Genomic DNA, 20,722 nt, shown 5'->3' with positions numbered 1-20,722 from the left:
GTGTGCATTTCTTATACAGGCCTTGACACTTCAAACATGGGCTCGGTGGTTTTAGAAGAGTACGAGCTGCTGGGTGACCCCAAGTACCGTGCCTATGTCACGGCCATCGACAAAGCTCTGAAAAGCTTTGATAACACCAGTGAATGGGCTGACCTCATTTCAGCCCTTGGGAAGCTGAATAAGGTATGGAAGTGGTCAAAGCTGATTTTTAGCACTACTGCTATCCACTGGAGTCAGAATGAAATTCACTTTTGATATCATCAAGGAATTAAAAATTCTAGCCATTATGGCGGCTTGATAAAATTGCACAATGTTGCGTTCACAGGTGCTTATTTCACGTCCTTTATATTGTGTACAGTCCTTTATTATGTCCTTTTTTGTGATATAACAGGCCTCGCAATGCGGGCCTCATTGCCGTGTCGTTTCGCTCTGTAATGTACACTGGTGTAAATCATGGAGTGGGAAGGAGGGGGTCAGGAGTGTCCTGACCTTTTATTGTGTATGGGCTGGGGGAGGGGGGGAAACCTCTTGCAAGTGTCCCCTCCTTCAGACTTACCTTTCAAACATCATATTTGATTTGCTTGACAGTTAACCATAGTGCACCCCTTGTAAAACCAACTCTGATATCTGAAGTCCTTCCTATGAGCAGAAAGAAGATGAGCAAGAGCTTTCTGAAATGCTACAGGTTAGTTCTGACGGACCGTTAATGTTTATTACACTGGGCTTTAAACAGCTATGTAATTAAAGAATCCCCGATCATCTACCCTTATTTATGTCGACGATTTGGTGAAAGCTATTGACAATCAGGTATGAATCCAATTGCTTGACTATGATTGTGTCATTTACAAAGAATCACCGGTGAACAAAAAACATGCACAAAAGTTCCCACGGGTAAATGATTGGACGCTATTTGTAACAAGTATACACGATGGGGAATGGAGCTGAAGTTAAAGAAAAGCTGCACCTTAACGTGTTGTAACAAAAAAAAAGGCTGCAAAGTGATATAATTAAAAATAATACCTATATTTATAAAAATAAAAAGGCCACCATGACAAGATGTGTGTCCTCCCTTGTGATTTTTCTGGATTTAAGCCACTAGAATTATCATAACCGTGGTAGCTTAGCAAGTAAAGTGTTGCGGTGCAAAGCTTGAGGGCGCGGGTTCAGTTAGGTGCTTTTTAAAGAACCTCAGGTGGTCAAAATTAATATGGAGTCCTCCACTATGGCGTGCCTCATTATCATATCATAGTTTTGGCACGTAAAACCCCAGAATTATTCTCAGCCATAACATTTCATCGCGAGCTATGTAGCTGAGCATTTACAGAGTGTGACACGTGCTGTGACAACACAGAATGCCTAGGTGATTATTCACACATCTCCTTCACACTGTGTTGTTATAATTATATGGCGGTGTTGGTGTAAATGACAGTGCCCACCGATATCTGCGGCTATCAGTGTGTGCCGAAACTTCTCAAGCAGTTGGCTTTGCCCCCTGAGAGGCTGCTACTGTTTTCCTATATTTAACTCCTCTCAGTGTGTTCAGCCAGAGAACATTATTTGCAACAGGCCATCGTGATAAGAAACCTTTTTCAGTAGAGCAGGTAGCAGATGTGGAGCGTAATGGAAGGCCCTTTCTGTCCTTGCACTAGCAGTCATGGAGCATTTGTTTACACTGATCAAGGTCTGCAAATGCTATATGTGTTGTATATGTAGTCTGATGTTTCCTCAGGCAATTCTATTTCACTCCTTTTATCCCCACTATGCAATAGTGCTTGGCACTTAGTATGATTGGATGTAATCATCCTAGCTACCAGGCTCGTAGCCAGAAACTTTTTTCGGGGGAGGGGGGGGGGGGGTCTGAAGGCCTAGACTATTTTAGAAAAACATCTATTTTCATTATTTATTTGTGGTAAAACTCCCAACTCCATCAGAACTCCAGGGGAGGGGGCCCGGGCCCCTAGCCTCCCCCCCCCCCCCCCCCCCCAGCTATTAAAGGTCTTGTTCATGGGATTTACTGTAAAATCCTGCTGCATACAACACTGGGTTTCGCTTGAGATTCTGGCATGTAAAATTCATTTCTCATGTATTCAAACATCAAGGTTGTTAAATGGCTTGCAAAGGTCTGTTTTACTTGAGGGAAGCATTAAAAAAAAAGCATCTTATTTTGTGGGGCCATTCACTTCTAAATTTTGTTCTTTATTTTTTTGCAGTCTCATCGCCACATGTTTCTACTGATACTATGTGTTGTAGTTATGGCACATGCATCTTACGGAACACGAAATAGTAAAATTATTTGAGCTCTGTGAGGTACCCTTCACGATACCAAAAGAAAAAAAAAAGTAAAAAGAAACACATTGATTAAAAAATAAACTTGCTAAGGTAGAACCGATGCAAAAAAGAGGCAGGGGGATGGTAGGCAATGATTCCCTTTTTTTTTGGGGGGGGGTAGTATTGCCAAGAAATTGAGCAGTACTGTGAAGTTCCTACACCAGTTTGACTTCGTGAATCTTGACGGCATCCGCTCCAGCCTACTTAACTTTTTTTATTGCAAAAGGTTAACTGCATTGTCTTCTAAAAGAGCCATAGGTCGAAACTACCACGTTTCAAAAACCTTTGCTTAGTCACAGTGGTGTTTGGGTATTGGTACAAAATTTCAAAAAATTGAAATTCATTACCACAAAGTTCATGAAAGTAACGTTTCTAAAGGATGCTTTGTCAGTGTAAATTAATTTGTTTCTCAGTAATGAGCTGTTGATTGTGGCCTGCTCCGTGGCTCCAAACCTGCATGCACAGTGAGAATGACCGTACCAACTCAGAAGCATTCAACTATGCGCACTACCAATGTATTGACAGCGCAGCAAACGTTTGGTTGGGGTCAGGACCAATAAAAGAGCAAGGGGGGACAATCCACTTTAAAACTTTTTTTTTAATTCTTCAATAATTTTGATGAAACTTGTTGAGATTATGTGTGTACCAGGGTGGCGTATGGTGCCTTGAAACCCTTCAAAACCCTTGAACTTGAAAAGCACGTATTCAAGGCCCTCGAAAGTCCTGGAATATTTTCCTGTTCTCGAAAACCCTTGAATTTCTGCACGAAAAAATGAAACACCGTTAATGAAGTGAAAGGCCCCTATATTGGCTTTGGTGCCGGCTCCCTCCTGGTGTTGCACTGCTTTGTCCACGCCTTGTCTTATCGTTCGTTTCTCTGCCCATCTGTCGGTCTGGTTCACTTGCTTTGTCTCTCTCTCTCTCTCTACTTATCTCCTTGCGACTTTACTTTGTCTCGTGCATTTGTGCTGCTTGTTTCCCCATCAAATGAGTAGCACACGAAGTTAGTACACTCTGACAAAGTGAAGCCCAGCTAATGCTAGTGATGGTAGCTGTTGTGAACATTCGTTTTGTGTAGTGAACTACATTAGATGTAATCAAGGGTGGACATTTCTGCAGTATAACAAGGACATATTTCAAATCTTATAAATGCATTAAAACTAGTACTAGTCAGAATGTTGAAACTCTATTATAGCTTAAAAAATCCTCCTGTGGATAGTGAAAACCTGAGACAGGGCCTTGAAAGTCCTTGAATATCCTTGAATTTTGTCCTTTGAAACCTGTACGAACCCTGGTGTTGATTTCAAATATGCAATTATTTTTCTAGTGCAATGTGTAGTTCTTAAAATATCCTAAATTTCATGTACTTTTCAGGAGCCAAGGTAAATCAGCATATCAGAATAATCTGGAAGGAGAACTGTACGCTAGAATACAAGAATGGACGTTCTAAGCCCATTTAAAAAAATGTTATAGCATATTGATCATTGATGATTGAAATCCCAGCTTAACATGGACTCACTTGTTACGTTTAAGTTATCACAACTTTTGTTCAAATGCGTTTACAACATTAATTTGTGTTCTATTGCACACATTTCTCATTCCAGGTTATTCTGATATGCTAATTTACTTGTGTGTGTGTTTTTGTGTGATTGGCGACTACATATTCTTTTCCCATTGAAGAAATGCTGTCTCTCTGTTTGAAAATGCTTTGCACTGTATTTTTTGCCATTTTCTTGCCCTGCATGGTAATATCTCATTAAACTGCACTGTACTTTTTTTTTTTTACTTTTCATTTATTTCCCTGTGCTTACTGATGTATTTTTCTCTGATATTTTCTTTGTACATGCCCCCCATACTCAATGCCCTATTGGGCCCTGTAAGATGTCATGAATAAACAAATAAATAAATAAGTAAACTTTCTCAGTTCTGAGAAGAATCTTGCTCTCAAAGTGCACAAAATCTTTCATATTCTAAAAACTACATAATGTACTAGAAAAATGATTGCATACTTGAAATAAGCACACAAATATACAAATTCAGCATGTCTCCTCAAAATCAACCAAAATAAAAAAAATTATTCAGTAGCAGTGTCCCCCCAAGTAACTAAACTAAACAACGCAGGTGATATCCAGCCACCTCAAGTACCAGGTGGTGCCCCGGCGTCTGACCATCAGCAAGCGGCTGGCACAATGTATGCACCCAGCGCTGCCCAGCGGTGTCCACCTCAAGGCCCTGGAGTCGTACGACCTCATCCTGAGGGCAGTGGGACCCCAAAGGCTCGGCCAAGAGCTCTTTTTGTACGGTGCTGGCCTTTTCCCACTCCTGGCGCACGCTGCCATGAATGTGCGGCCCGCGCTTCTGAGCCTCTACGAGACGCACTTCCTTCCACTGGGCGAGCGTCTGCGGCCAGGACTGAATGGGTTCCTCATCGGCGTCCTGCCGGGTCTGGAAGAGGGTTCGGACTACTACGAAAGGTATGTAAAATTTTGGCGATCTGTGATGTCATGATGTCATATAGTGACATCGCATGTCGATCTTTTTTTGCATCACTCGTGTTGGAGCCGACGCCACGGGACACCGGTCAATTTTTGCATTTGATGAGGCATCTAAGGCTTTCGCAAATTACAAAATTGGGGTGCCAACCTAAAAGGAGAGAGGGCCACGCTGGGGCGGCCTACAGCCTACATTTTTGCTAATAAATGAAGCAGACAATTAACATTCTCTGTTTAATGGATATATATAGATAGTTTAACAAGGACATATTTTTCTAAAGCATTTTGCTGTGGTTGAGTTTATTATTAACATGAATTAAGGAATAAACATAGTGGAAAAAAGCATTGCACATTGCTTATTTCAGTTCTAATCAGAACACTCCCACTAACACACGGCAGGTAGCATTATATATAGGAAATGTAAACAACTATCTGTCTTTAAAGGCTTTCTTTGTGAACCATGGCTTTCCTTTTCTACTGATTTGCCCGCAGGACAGACAAGCTGCTTCTCGATGTGTGTGTAGCAGTCGAGAAGAGTTACTTCTATGGCAGCCTGTGGAAGTGTGTCCTATGTAACCCAGGCATCCGTCAGGCAGCCATCAACTTCATTGTCTCCCATTACAACCGTCGACTTAGCATGGAGGACCAGCTATATGTCATTGGCACCGACATTGACTGCATGGTAGGCATTCACCTACAGTACTACTGCCCGGTTTAATCAGCACTGGCACGGTATGTTACCGAGCCATAGAGTATTGCTTTTCATAATCGGCGCTGGTATAGTATGTTTTTACACATACATTGATGCCACTTATAATCAATACTTCTTACTTAGCAAGTACTGATTTTTAATTGGCAGGAATCAAATTTCGACCAGTGTGATTGCATAGAACACCTTGTACACAGCACAGCAGACTTTCTACAGCAACATTTATACAGTAAAAGCTCATTAATTTGGATTTCACGGGACCAGAAAAAATGTCACAATTAACCAAATGTCGAATTATCGAAAGTATCAAGAAAAGAACGAACAAGCATCTATTACATTCAAACCTCATTATAACAAAGTCGCGTCTGACACGAAAATGCGTTCATTATATCCAAAACTTCACTGTAAATGTATATATTGGTAACACTATCTATGACAGGACTATTCATTTACTTTGTTTTAACCGATAATTCATTATATCCGTGTTCGTTATATCGAGGCTTGAGTGTACATCCATGAGTTTTTATTTTCTTGATGAATATGTAAATCCAGTACTTATTTTGCATAAGAGCAGTGTAAAAGCTGCAATTTTCGTCATTCGCGACATCGTTTACAATGTGAACGCAGCTGAAGGCTCGCATGTCTTAAGCCGTAGCATGCTCTGAACCCATCCCTTATTACGTACCACTACCACCAACACTGCCACGCACACATGACAATAATTTTTCCGTTGGAAAAATGGCCAGCAATTGATCGTTTGTCCATCACAATGTAGCAAGTGAGTTTTATGCCGGCATGCGAACCGCGTCTGAAGCTCTTCATCTTCAACAGCTTCCACCATGTTTGACTTTTGTCGTGTTTTGTGACATTGCACGCTCATTACCTGAAATCAAAGCAAAGGTACCAAGAGCCACATCCGCTGTGGACAATACTGTGGCCGCTAAAGGCACGAAACTGCTGAGCACTGCATCTGCTACTGAATAAACCTGGCTCGCTAATGCACATACCATGGATGGCGACTACGCTATTCTTAAGGCACGCTTTGACTCCAGTCGCTGTCGACATGACCATAGATAGTGCCCGCGCAGTTCACGTGCATCGAGTAAAATCGAAAACGAAACAAGTTTGCCGCAGCAGCTGAAGCCTTGGTCGCCAACAACGCGATTGTGGTAAGACTGTGGATGGCGACCACGCCTTTCTGAAGGCCGGTAGTCGTTTCAGTTGTTCGCAAACGCTGTTATCACTCCTTTGCGTCGCACATTTGCAGTGCTTTGTGCTTGGCGCGCTCCAAGGATTGTCCGAATTAACTGGGTTGCGGCCAGATATGACCAAATTAACAAGAGTTTGATGCCACTAAACCACACATATTCTTGCTGGGACCAGAGAAGACGTCCTTATTATCTGATTTGTTGAATAAATGGGGGCCGAATTAACAAGATTTTACTGTAATAAGTTCATTTAATAAGCTACACTCAGGATGTTGCGGTACTACAAGCAATAGTAGTTGATGTCCAAAAATATCAGTTTTAGTGTCACTGTGGGTTATAGCTATAGTAATTGGTTAATAATCCAGAATTCCTGATGATGGCATTGAATGTGTGATCAAAGTACACTTTGGCAAGTCACAGTGTGAAGTGACTGCCGTCACAGCATGTACCATCCCTGACATGTGTCACTGTTTATAAGCAGTTTAAAAAAAGGGGGCTTGCGGAAAGTTTGATTCTAAGAAAGGGTTCTATAACTGTAAACCACTTGTTCTATCGTTCATCTGAAAACTGGAAAAGGACCACACTAAAATGAACGCTTTGTGTCGTGGCAGTAGCATCACATGAGATACTATAGAGGAATAAGTATTTGGGGCATGATGAGGGTGTCTGTGTCAGTCTTATGTTCAGAAATGTGGTTCAGTCAACAGATAATGGAACTGCTGGCTTCGTATGGTTGCAATTAACACATTGAATGGCAGACTGTGGTTCGTATTAAGAATTCTACTTCGACACTCCTACCCTTGAGACAGGACTGCAGATATTTGAGAGAAAGAAAAGCGAAACAGTCACATTTTCAACTTGTCACGAAAGTGAATGCTGCAGAGTAGAAAGAGGAATGAGACACTTAGACATTGCCTCGGCTTGATATGTTATTTTGTCTTCCTCTGTGGTGACAGGTCCAGGCACTGTGTGCTTCGCTTCAGGACTCGAGCATCCTGGTACAGAGGAGCACACTGGAGCTCCTTCTTCTGGGTTTTCCCTTGCACAACTGTACATTGGTCTATGCTGACAGGGTCCGTGTTTGTACAGCAGCTCTGGGCGTCCTGCTTCGGAGGGACATGTCGCTGAACCGGTACACCAGCACTGCCTTTCACTATTTGTCTTAACTTTCTTTAAAATTGCTGTTTTATTATGAGCCTCTGCTTAGTGCAGAGTTTACGCTGAGCTTTATAATGTGCAGAATCGTGTTTGTTTACTCATTGCGCAGTTGTATGCTACACAAAACACTGGACAGGAAAAAGGAACGAACCTACCATTGGGTTTGTAAATGTTCATTAAGGTGGTTGGAAGTTAACTGTAGTGTGTACAGAAGGATCATTTACAGCTGCTTTTATGTTAGGATACAAATGTCCTAAAATATATGCAAAGAATATGACTCTGGCTGAGGAATTGAGAAGGTTGACTGATTTGCTGTTACCACAGAGCAGTAACTTGTGTTACCACAAGCTACTGCATGTAACCTTATGCTCAGTTGCAAAGTTTCATTTTGCATCGACACGCAGTGGCCAATGGCAGTTATCATGACATTGAGAATTTGTGCTCCATTGAATTATTTAATTGGCCTCGATTGCATTTAGTGAAGATGAGATCTTTTTATTTTATTTCTATGCTCCCGCAATTTGCTCTCACATTATAATGTATCAGAGTTCATGTAATCTGACAGTTCTCACACTGAGCTTCGATAACTGTCGCATGCCATAGAAATTGTTGATGCTTATGGGTGCCACTCGTTCTCCCATTGCCAGGCGGCTGTTTGCCTGGCTGTTTGGAAGTGATGGCTCATCAACTGTCAGCGTCGTGCCACCGCCAGAGTCTGCAGGATCGTCTGAGCCGTCGTCATCTCCTGTCCCCGACTCTCCAGAGCCTACGCATGCAACCTACTTCCACTTGCATTCGAGTACCCTCCTCTTGGATGCCATTAAGTGCTTGTTCAGTGTAAGTGGAATGGTTATTGCCTTCCCCGTTTCTTTTTAATTTTATTGTTGTATTTCTGAGTGCGTATTTTCGTGGGGCTCCGAGTACTCAAGGAACAAAGGATAGAGTACACATCAGTGTAAACATGAAAAAGGACATTTATTGCACCTTTTTATCCATTAAGCCAGCGAGCCAAATTATGCAGTCAGTGTAGCGTCCTGATGGAACAAGTTGAAAAAATTGAAAAGTTTTACTCATCACGTCCTTATGTTGCGTGTGTAATGTTCATTCCTAGAGAAACCCACACCTGGTTCATTCATAAGATCAATGTGGGGAAAACACCATGTCAGGGGATGCAAGGAAGTCTAACGTCCCCCCAACTTGTAAGCATAGGAGTAATAATTTAAAGGGGCCATGTCGTCTTCTACCAAACTTTCAGCCACTGCAAAGCATTCACTTTCAGTGCCAAGCTGAAGAAAGCTAAAATATCTCGATTTCACGCGCTGCTGACCACGGAACAATATCGTTCGCCGGAATGAAGATGCTTGCACAGCAAGCTTCTTGTTACGTCGCGGCTCGTGAGTGCACCAGTGTTGGCCGACTCTCAGACCGTTTGCATGTTTATAAAAATATTCAATTATAAACTATGTGCTCGACCAAATGCGCTGAAATTTTGCCAGTTTATTTGTCAACGCATAAGCATTAACTCACATAACACAGATTATGATTGAAAATTGGGTGTCATGGTCCCTGGTTGTCGCTTTTACTACACTGCACAGAATTTCAAAATTTTACTTTTGTTTTTTTTTTTTAATATTTTCATGCTTAGGGGATAGCAAAATCAATGCTCTCAGATGTTTACATCGTCTTGAGCTTTGTTCTTCCATACCCACAGCCTTCAACATCCAGGTCACCAGTTCTCAGCAGCAACTTCTCAGTCTTTTGGCCATATAGGATTCTCGTCTCCTTGCTGGACAAACCTGAAACAAATTTCATACTGGACGATATTCTCATTGATGTCTTCAGGTAAGATTTTCTTTTCTATGCAAGCGTCTGACATTCAAAGCTTTCACTTCAGTGCATGCTTTCCTGCCTGATACAGTTACTTGAGAGGCACTACTGTCAGCAGATAGTTTGCGTGCAAGAGGCTTCGGGCCAGTGCTGGGGTTGCCAAGTTCCCTGATCTTTTTAGGGCTCCTTGCTAAGTTTGTGATAGTAAACAGACAAGCCTAGTGCATAAATTACAATGGGACCATTATGTCTGTAGGAATGTAATACATTGCACCGATATTGTGCTCCGGCCGCATTGTGCGGGAAGTGATGAGGTGATGAGAACTTGAGCTTGCATACTGCTTTTATGTAAAGCAAGAACAGGGGTTGCGTATTCATTCAGTAAATAAAAATGTCTTTAGTAGGTAAGTATTTGTTGTTCTCTAGATACCCTCAGCACTTCAGACTTTCAATTGGTACGGACATTGTATTGTGGACCCATGAAATTGGAATTAATGAGGCTTTAGTGTATTCCTTATTTTCTTATTCCAAATACCAGGTCCCTGTATATTGAGTGCAACCTGGGGACAGTGACCAAGTCCCATCAGGAAAAGCAAGCCAATCGAAGCAACTTTGAGCTGATCAAGACAGCCAATCTGCTGTTCAGCTCCCTGGAGCCAAACTATCTCTGGGAGTACGTGCACAAGTGCTTTCAGGGTGCTTGTGAGCGTGCTTCGTCATCTGCAGCAAAGGTGCCTCCCAAGGCAAAGTGCAGTGAAGGGAACAAGGTGGCTCATGTTGGTGCTGGACAGCCATCGCTGCTTGAAGTGTGTGTCCTTTCAGAGTTTCTGCTGGAAGTCATCTCATTGGTAAGAATGAATTTCTTTTGTATTTGTTGGCCTTCATGGGCCAAAGCAAGAAACTCATTATGTTGTAGTGAGGGACTTGTAAATAATTTTGACCACCCGTGGTCTGCAGTGTGCAACTCAATCGAATCATAACATTGTTTTTGCTTTTAGCCGTGATTAAAAATGCAGCCGTTGTGGTTGGCATTGAACCCACAACCTCTAGTGCGGCAATTCCACATCGTAGAGACCGGCAAAACTTTGATTTGGGCGAGTGGGCACATGCTTAGTGAGGGAAACGGAGCACGAAAAGACGAGGATGAATGAGATAGGGTATGCTGGATAAGCGCTATTCTTATAACTGAAACTTTATTGCACCAACCACTCGCTTTCACTGGCCACAACACCACGCCGCCTTTCCAATCGAAACTGCCACGTTATAAAGCCTCAAGAAAGCAGTCTGCATTGTCATCACTGAAAGTTAGCACGTGCATTCCATTAACAATGTGTGCGCACAACTTCCACGCTTGAGTAAAAGCCACACCTGTTTTCACTTATTGTCTCTGGCGATTCCAGGTGTGCTGTGTCACTTACGTATGCAGGATTTTATGGCGTAAAAGAGGCTCTGTTGCACCAAACACGAGGCTAGAAGCAGGCAACAGCAAAGAATTATGTAAGCTCAGAAATAATAGGCGACACTAAAAACTGTGGTCTGGTGTGTGAGAGCACCTTCTTTGTGGGCTAGTGGTCAAGGCACGTCATGATCTCGACTCTAAAAGGCAAGGCTTGCATTCAGAAAGCTTAAAATTCTGTTGGCACATTTACAGTAGACTGCTCTCTAGTCAAACATTCAGAATCAACCTTCTCTGGAGTTTGGCCCATCAGAAGTTTACAGAATAAGTAGTAAGCGAAGTATAGATTCCTGAATGGTTCGTGCAAAATTGTTGAGCGGGAATGTTGCTGGAGCCAGCGTTTCTTCAGGTGGACTTGTTGATACCTTGGCTCTCCTGAACTTTTGTCTTGTCTGAACAGTTCTTTCACTTGAGAAATCGGCTAAGTAAAGGGAGACTAGTATTTTTAACTTGTCTCTTACCAGAATGCTAAAGAGTGTATACGGGACATTTATCCATTTTGACCTGGTTACTCCTTCTTGTTGACCTCTCCATTCGTACTTCTTTTTTCACACGGATTTTTCTTGCATCCAGGACACATATGTGGAAACAGACAACCTCCCAGCACTCCTGCAGAAAGTCGCAAAAGATTTAGAGCAGTACTGTAGCTCGCTCTCACCTGAAGAGCTCAACGGTGCTCTGCTTCTTTGTTCGAGACTTCTCTCCAAGGTGCAGCCGACCACCATGCAACCCCACTCTTCGGGCATGGAGCCAGCCTGCTCTCCTGCCGATTCGCACATTACCAGTCGCCAACAGACATCGGAAAAGCTGTCAACGTCTTGTGAAGAGGAACTGTCTCTGGCAAATCTCATTTCCAGTTGCACATCGTCCTTTCAGCATCTGTTTCTCCGCTTTGTTGAGCTTTGGGTGCTCTCCGATGCCGGTGCTGTCTTGAACCAGTTTGCCACTGCACTTGTCTCCAAGAGAGCCAAGAAAGGTGAGTGTAGGTTTTGCGTATGAATTGGCTTGCTTTCTTTCTTGTATAGTTGGTAATTGGTTTTCATACAGCAATTGTTCAGAGGTATGTATTTAGCGTTGTTCACTTTTCTAACACGTCTGCTTAATTTTTGCCTACATGCTCCTTTCTTAAGGGGAGACATGGGTCTTGAAAAACAATTTTTTATTAGTTGGGTTAACTGAATGAAATTTGATACACTTATTCATTTTTTTCTGCAGATTCCAAATCTTCAAGTAGTTTTTTATTATCTGCATTAGAACAAAAGATATGCAATTTCTGAGAGCATATTTCTTACAGTGCTTTTTGGCAACTTTGCTTTGTCAAACACAAAAACAAAATATGTGGCAAGACTGCCCGAGAGCTCATCTAGCCGATGATGCTAATTTGATTGTTTTCATCTAACTTCGAATGCAAAATAAAGGAATGCAAATATGAGTGAAAAATTTTTGCTTCATACACTTTATGATTATCGAGAATTATCATTTGGTAAACAATATTGTAAGAAACTAAATAGCATCATCGGCTTGACCAGGTTTCTGGTAATCTTGCCGCATACTTTGCTTTTGTGTTTGACGAAAAGAAGTTGCCAAAAATCCCCGTAAGAATTATGCTAGAAAACGTTGTAGAACTAGCATATCATTTGTTCTAATGCAGCTATTAAAAATATATTCAGAGATTTGGAATCTGCAGAAAAAACTGAATAAGTGTATTAAATTTCATTCCGTTCACCCAACTATTAAAAACACACCTTTCAAGTCTCCCCTTAACAAAACCAGATTACAAGGCTGTGTTATGTTATTAGTGGAGGTGGGAAGTGCTTAAATATTACAGTTTTCCTTGGACTGCAATGCACTGACAGCTTTGTCATTTGTATCTGAATACTCAGTTATAACTGCCCATACTAGTAGTAGCAGTAGATCTTGTTAGCGAAGGCACGTTATTGTCAGCACAATGTGGGGGACCATTACCGCAGGGATGAATTTCCTCCAAGCCTCATGCTACAAAATATGGACCACAAACTTTCCACTTCATAAGTATGGAAGAAAGCATTTGGTGTTACAGGTTTTAGAAGTGTAAGAAATGCTGAGGCATTTGTCATCAACCCTTGCATAGGGACCAGCCTGACAGAAGTTACCTTTTACTGGGTGTTTCTTTTTCATGACAAACATTGTTTCTGTTGTATTGTTCTCACCCAGGTTTTACTCTTGCATAGATCATTCTGCAGCATTTGCTTGCTTTGCAGATGACAGGGAGAAAGAACTGCATGGGCTGTTGCAGCAGTGCTTGCTTCAGGAGGAAGGTGGTGACCCGTACCAAAGCATCGAGCTGCCACAAGTGCCACCCAGGCCACTGGAGAATGTGGAAATTCCGCAGATTAAGCTGCAAGTGCAGCCTTGTTTCAGCAAGCTGAAGGATACTTACGCTACCCTCTGCCAGCTTCTTGTTGAGCTGTCCTCATTTCCAGCATCTCTGGGAACACTCAAGGCCATCTTCTTTGATGCGGACTCTCCACGTGAGTTTTGTAAATTTCTAAGGTAACTGCAATTGTCATAAAAAGCACATAGACAGGATATTTAGTCTAAAAACAGTGTTTTAATGTCATGGCGTGTAACCTGAAAATAGAAAATGAAGTTTAGACTTTGGAATTATTAGCATTGCAGTGTATCCATCAATTTTACGTTGTCAGTTGTGCCAATCACATGAAAGTTCAGTCCACATACTCAAGTACATACCTTCACATACTAATGAGCGACATGAGTTTTGTTTCATAAAAAAGAAGCTCCAACCTTTTTATTATTGTTGTATGATTAGATAGCATTTAATGTAGTAGAACTTCATTTGTAAAGAAACGGCCAAAGAATTGTAAAGCATGTTTTTTTGTGATGCAGTAGTAGGGAAATTTTTATCTTCTAGTCTTGAATGTACAAAGATCATAGTCCTGCATGTACGCTAGAACATAGCCCCTTGAAATACCAAGCACTCTTGCTTGGTATTTCATGCACACTTAGCCATTCAATAGACATACTTGATACCACAGGCACAACACTTCAGCCAGTTGGGTCGTTTCGATTGAGCTGATATGCTCAGGTTTTCTTTTACCACACTGTGGTTAACACAAAGCAAGTGGACTACAATTAACTTGACCTCTGAACCAGCTCACGTAATCATGGTGCCTGTGTTAGTCATTATAGTTCGTTCTTTGCATTGCTGCTTTCTTTTTCCTACCTGAACAGAAAACCAACTCTGTGTCATAAGTAAGGTAAAATCTCAACGTTCCACCTGTTCTTGCACTTGGTGGTCGCATGCAGGTAGCGCAGATGAAGAATTCCTCCCCAACTGGCTACGACAATTGCTCATGATGTCCTGCTTCGCGGAAGACCGTGACCTTCTGTTGCAGACCCTTGCCACTGTGCTCGATTTGCTGGGCCTTGCCAGAACAGCCGCTGTCGCCCTAGAGCCATCGTTGCGCGATGGAAGCCGTGCTCTTTCTCCAGGCAGCCAGGTACGCTGCTGCAATGCCGTGTTGCTATTTTCTACCTTCTCATTCTCATTCTGTCTGGGACTGATAGATTTTGTGGGGTTGTCAAGAATATCAGCACCCCTATGAGCTTCACTAGGAAAGGGAAGAGCCTCCTGCTTTGTACCACTTTTGAAGTGCTGCACAAAAAAATATTGTCAAGCGCAGTTCAAGAATCACACTCTACTTGAGTAGCTTAAACTCTGCGAACTCGTGCCCTATACACAAACAAGTCAGAGAAAATGTCTATGCCTAACACAACACTTAGGGGTGTGCGAATATTCGAAAATTTCGAATAACGAATCGAATAGCATACTATTCGAATCGAATAGCATACTATTCGATTCGGTACTCAAATCGAATAGTACATGCTCGAAATACCGAATGTTTTTCGAATAGTTTTCGAATAATTAGCACCGACGGGAAAATCCCAAAATAATGAAATTTTGGAACACTTAAAGGCCATTTTTCTTTTTTTAATCACTAAACTACGAGTGTGCATGCAGCCCAAGCTTTTACGAAACTACCGACGCTATATTGATTACCGGATGAAGGCGTTTTTTTTTTTTAATGAAAGCTCCACACTCACTCAGTTTTTACTATGTTGCAGCTGCATCGTATTAATCAGTTCCTGACTTCATCTTGTAATAACTGAAGGTGCACCTGCATTCAGCTTCATGAATAGCAATAGATGCAAGGGTTGTGTTTGCGTAAATTGTTCTTGCAGATACAGCTTTCAGCACCGATGTCTACATGCCTTCAGTGCCGAGGACCGTGTTGCGATGGCAGGTTTATGTTTCATTACAGCCTTAGCTGTATGCATGGTGTTCGGTTCAACATTGTTTAGATATTATGTCTCAGTTTTATTTAAAAGCAGGCGACAAAGTATCTGCCGTCACTGCTATATTTCAACCTGCAGTTACAAAATATTTCGAAAGCTCGGGTCGCTTCTGCGTACGAACTTACCTCAGTTTTCATAACTGTGGTATTTTGAGTCTGTTAAAAGTAAGCGTAACGCTCTTTGGTGAAAGTTTGTGAATATTTCTTTCAAAAAAAATATTGTGTAGTTCTAGTACCGTTTTGAGAATGGTTGTCTTACTATTCGAAAACTATTCGAAGAGTATTCGATTAGTATTCGTATTCGATTCGGTGTCATCACTATTTGATTCGTATTCGATTCGGTTCTGAAATTCACTATTCGCACAGCCCTACTAACACTGCAAGAACTCAGTCTCTTTTTCACCAGAATACGGCACCTCTTCTTCTCTTGTCCCATGCAGTTTGCATGTGCCTGAGTTGTCAGCGGTGATCCTGGAGTGCTCCACTGGGGATTTGCTTCCTCTGTTTTGCACGCACGCCGTAGACAATGCGGAGAGTGTAGCAAACGGCTGGTGCGCGTACTTTGAACGTATCTTTCGTCAGTATGGAGGCAGAGAGAAGGGCACATGTGAAGTCACACCTTCATGTGGGCCCCACTTGCCTGTTGGCGTTGTCTCCCTTCCTGTACCACGGGGGCAGCCAAGGTGGGGGGGCACAGGGGGTGAGGGTGTGGCCGCCTCCCCCCAGAATGATCTCCTGCCCCCCCCCACTTTCGTAAAAAGATCATGGTGCCAACCGTGATGTACCACTACATGAAGCCTAGGATTGAACTTCTTGTTGCCGACGTTAATTGTGCATTGTGCACCACAGATTGTCTCGCCTACTATGACCACGCTTACACCCTTGGTAGACAAGAAACCTACACTTCTGCTCCTAGTGCCTTAATTTATTTTTGCGCCTGACCTAACAGCTCTGTCTTTGCAAGCTTGCCTTGTATCCATAGAACACAAGAAACAGCGCATACCATAGGACAACAGGACAGAGACGGACTAAACACTGTCCATCTTTGTTCTCTAGTCCTGTGGTTCGCACTGTTTCTCGTTTTCTATGGACACGTACCAACCGGCCCAAACAAGCACTCTATTGCCTTGTGTATTGCTTGTAAGCTGCCTTGGCAGGTTGAGGTTAGTAAATGCTGTGTTTGGATCGCTAATTTCAGGCCACCCTGGCGATGGTGGTCGTTCCAATGGTGCGACCTGGAGACTTGCGTGCAATTCTGGAACGGACACGCTTTGTGAGCCTGGCTGCGGGCCGCCTCTGGGGCCTGCTGGAGCCAGGGGCCAGTGAGCTGCACCTACGATCTGTGGAGCTGTTGCAACTCCTAAACAATCTGACGCCCGAGCAGGACGGTTCCTGCGAAGACGTCCTGTGCCGGGCACTGGCCAGTGAGAATGACCAGGTATGCCTTTGCCAAGGTTTGGAGAGTGAACCCACTTGTGCTATTGTTTTCAGCACTCTGGCAAAGCCTAGGCTGCCAAGTGTAATTGAAACTTGTCAGAATACGGCCGAAAATGACCAACATTTGTTAGGAAAAATGCACTTCCTGGAGTTCGGCGCGACGCATCGTTCGATATATCGGGTGTTTCGCTGTGTTGGAGTTCGATATTCGTGTGCACCAGCCCTATACTTTTGCATGGGAAATTCAAGGGGATTTTTCAACTGTTCGATATAGCCAATAATTCGATATATCCGAGTTCGATATATCCGGGATCGACTGTACTTCACTATTTTAGATAAGTTCACCAACCTGTTGCTCTGACTATTGTAGTAAAAGGGTGACATCAAAGCTTCGTTAAAATGCATATGGGTGCGATTTCTTTCATTTAGTATGCCTCATATATATATAAGTAAGTTTCATTCACATTTCAAATTTTCGTAGGAGCAAACAGATGCCCAGAAAAGGTTTGCCATCCTCTGGCATCTGAGCAGAGACCTCAAGTTCAAGTCTACTCCATCGAACCTTGTTCGTCCATTTGACAGGTAGGCTTTTTTTTGAGCCCCGATGTGCAGTTAGTAGGTTGCAGTACTATACACGAAGTCACGGGATTGATTTCCAGTCGCAAATGCACATTCCACAAATGCACTTAAAGGTAAACATTCGGCAGAAGTCTGCCTGGTTGGGTGAAAGACTAAAGGCAAAAGGGGGGAAACTCCAACCAGAAGGTTTATTTTAAAAAAAACCCGACGTTTCGAAGCCTGACCGGCTTCTTCTTCAGGGGTGGGATGGCCCGAGGTGCACGGCGCTTATATGCGCTTTCTTGCCGACAGTTGCCGCAAGCCTTGACAATAGAGGGGGGGCAAGGTTCCCGTGGTGCGGTTGATGTTTTCCGCTGTATTCTGTATATGCCACGACTCGAGGAGAAGCCGCCGGCGCCAACAGCTTTCCTGTTCCAGGATCACCGCATCGTCAGGACTAATGCGGTGGTCACATTTTTCGCAGTGTTCCGCTACTGCACTCCTTTCGCTGTTCAGCTGACGCAGATCGTTCTTATGCTGCCGCATCCTTTCGCGGAAGTTCTTTGTTTCCCCGACGTACGCGGCGGGGCAGTCTGAACACGAGATCCTATACACGACGCCCTGCGCTTTCTCCACAGGCGCGCGGTCTTTGGGAAGGGGGAAAAAACGGCCGATGGTGGTGGTTGGCTTGTGTGCCACGCCGACCCCCGCCTTTCCCAGAATGCGCGCTAATGTTTCGCTGGTTCCCGCGATGTAGGGAATCGGCACACGGCGTCGCTGAGGCGGCGCCGCTGGCTCTCTACCCCCATCGCCCTTATTCCTGCGCAGGGCCTTGCGAATGAACGCCTTTGTGTAGCCGTTGTCGCCGAGATCCCGGATTATTTTTCCTTTTTCTTCCTTCTGCCGTCGTGGAGACGAGCAGATTCTTTCGGCCCTTTTCACGAGGCTTCGTACAACGGAGAACTTGTGGCAGGTGGGGTGATTTGAGCTGAAGTGGAGGTAGCGTCCTGTGTGTGTTGGCTTCCTGAAGACAGAGAAAGAGAGGCTCTGACGTTGTCTTCTCACCAACACATCCAGGAACGGGAGGGTTGAATGGATCTCCATTTCCGCTGTGAACTGAATGTGGGGATCCACGGAGTTCAAACGGGCGAGCAGGTTGTTGGCCTCGCCGGATTTCACCACGCAGAAGCAATCATCTACGTAGCGAACAAACAACTTGGGCTTGGGGTCACACACGGCAAGCGCTCGCTTTTCGATGTCCTCCATTACGAGAGCTGCCACTGTTGCCGATATCGAGGCCCCCATGGCTGTCCCACTGGTCTGTCTGTAAAACACGTTGTTGAACGAGAAATAAGTGCTTGAGAGGCAAAATTCCAACAGCTGGCATATCTGGTCTACCGAAAGTGGAGTTCGGTCGATCAGGGTGGGGTCGTCTTCGAGGGCCCGGCGCGTCACAGTCAGTGCGAGGGGCACGGGCACGCTGGTGAAAAGGGAAACCACGTCGAAAGACACCATGCGATCGGTTTCCTCAAGCACAACGTTGGACGCCAGTTCTACGAAATGCCCCGAGTGGCGGATGTATGTGTCCGTCTTCCCGGTCAGAGGCACGATTACCCTGTGAAGATAGGATGACAGAGCCCGTAGGGGGGAGCGGGTGAAGTCGACGATGGGTCGGAGAGGAATTCCTGATTTATGGACCTTTGGGAGGCCGTAGAAACTCGGGGCGGATCCGTTTCTGCAAATCAACTTCAGGTAGAGGTTTTTGAAATCGGGATGATTGGTGAAGATCTGCGATAAAAGTCTGTTCAGATTGGTTTGGGTTTGAGGAGTCGGATCTTTCTTGATCTTGGAGTAAGCCTCCCCGTTCAGAAGTTCTCCTGCCCTCTTCTCATAGTCAGCGCGATCCATGACGACCGTGCTGTTACCTATGTCGGCCGGAAGGACTACGATGGTCTTGTGCTTCTTCAAATCTATGAGAGCCTTCCTCTCTTCGTCAGGAAGGTTGCTGCTTAGCCGAGCCGGTATCTTGGAAAGAACTCCTATTACCTTGAGACGGGTCTCTTGACGGGCGCCGGCTTCAAGGTGTTGAATCCCGTCCTCGACTGCAGCGACTATCTTCGAGATAGGGGGAATGGCCGAGATGTTGAAACCATGTCCCTTGGCTAGTGCGGCTAACTCCGGGGTTGAGAGATGTCGGGATGAGAGGTTTGTCACGAAGGTGCTTGGGGGAATAGTCGCCGATTCCCGGTCCCGAAGTATGCTGCCCAACTTCTTGTCTTGGGCTACCTTGTGTTTCTTGGCCTCGGTGGCAGCTGATTTCTTCGCAAAATCCTCCAGAGATGGCATTATATCGGGGATGCGGTGTTCCAGCTGGCGTCGGGCGAAGAAAAGGTCCAATTCTTTCTTCTTGATGGTCGCGTTGCACTCACGTATGCGTGCGGTGAGCAGACGTTGTTCAGTTTTCCTGATGATCTGGATGCCTTCGGATGAAGAAACTGGGCGTTTCAGACGTAGGCTGTGCGGAATGACGCCGTTCTCTTTGCACGTACGGTTGAAATCCAAGTGGGACTTGAACACCGCTATCCTTTCGACGATCCTGGTGAATCGCTTGGCAAGCTGCATGGTCTCTTGGCCAAAATCTCGACGTAATGAATTAAAGGTAAACATTCGGCAGAAGTCTGCCTGGTTGGGTGAAAGACTAAAGGCAAAAGGGGGGAAACTCCAACCAGAAGGTTTATTTTAAAAAAACCCGACGTTTCGAAGCCTGACCGGCTTCTTCTTCAGGGGTGGGATGGCCCGAGGTGCACGGCGCTTATATGCGCTTTCTTGCCGACAGTTGCCGCAAGCCTTGACAATAGAGGGGGGGCAAGGTTCCCGTGGTGCGGTTGATGTTTTCCGCTGTATTCTGTATATGCCACGACTCGAGGAGAAGCCGCCGGCGCCAACAGCTTTCCTGTTCCAGGATCACCGCATCGTCAGGACTAATGCGGTGGTCACATTTTTCGCAGTGTTCCGCTACTGCACTCCTTTCGCTGTTCAGCTGACGCAGATCGTTCTTATGCTGCCGCATCCTTTCGCGGAAGTTCTTTGTTTCCCCGACGTACGCGGCGGGGCATTCTGAACACGAGATCCTATACACGATGCCCTGCGCTTTCTCCACAGGCGCGCGGTCTTTGGGAAGGGGGAAAAAACGG

At 44.3% G+C, this 20,722-nt stretch overlaps 1 protein-coding gene across 4 annotated transcripts in view; it reads left to right on the top strand.

Moving 5' to 3' along the window:
* LOC119396713 (protein dopey-1) overlaps nt 1-20,722 on the top strand; it is a 94,817-nt gene that overhangs the window by 31,150 nt on the left and 42,945 nt on the right. For 2 of the 4 annotated variants that reach the window (XM_049417191.1, XM_049417192.1), the window contains exons 2-13: nt 20-183; nt 4,450-4,802; nt 5,313-5,502; nt 7,694-7,869; nt 8,543-8,732; nt 9,607-9,737; nt 10,261-10,570; nt 11,752-12,154; nt 13,419-13,688; nt 14,485-14,678; nt 16,732-16,971; nt 17,452-17,552. In XM_049417191.1, the coding sequence (XP_049273148.1) occupies nt 37-183; nt 4,450-4,802; nt 5,313-5,502; nt 7,694-7,869; nt 8,543-8,732; nt 9,607-9,737; nt 10,261-10,570; nt 11,752-12,154; nt 13,419-13,688; nt 14,485-14,678; nt 16,732-16,971; nt 17,452-17,552 (2,705 nt within the window). In that variant the 5' untranslated portion in view covers nt 20-36. The remainder of the gene's footprint in view (nt 1-19; nt 184-4,449; nt 4,803-5,312; nt 5,503-7,693; nt 7,870-8,542; nt 8,733-9,606; nt 9,738-10,260; nt 10,571-11,751; nt 12,155-13,418; nt 13,689-14,484; nt 14,679-16,731; nt 16,972-17,451; nt 17,553-20,722) is intronic. The other 2 variants (XM_049417193.1, XM_049417194.1) reach the window with 2 other exon arrangements.

This window comes from Rhipicephalus sanguineus, chromosome 6 (genome assembly GCF_013339695.2).
Source record: "Rhipicephalus sanguineus isolate Rsan-2018 chromosome 6, BIME_Rsan_1.4, whole genome shotgun sequence".
In the NCBI taxonomy this organism is placed as follows: domain Eukaryota; kingdom Metazoa; phylum Arthropoda; class Arachnida; order Ixodida; family Ixodidae; genus Rhipicephalus; species Rhipicephalus sanguineus.
Note: the sequence above shows the minus strand (reverse complement) of the source record. Positions and strands in the feature narration are given on the sequence as shown.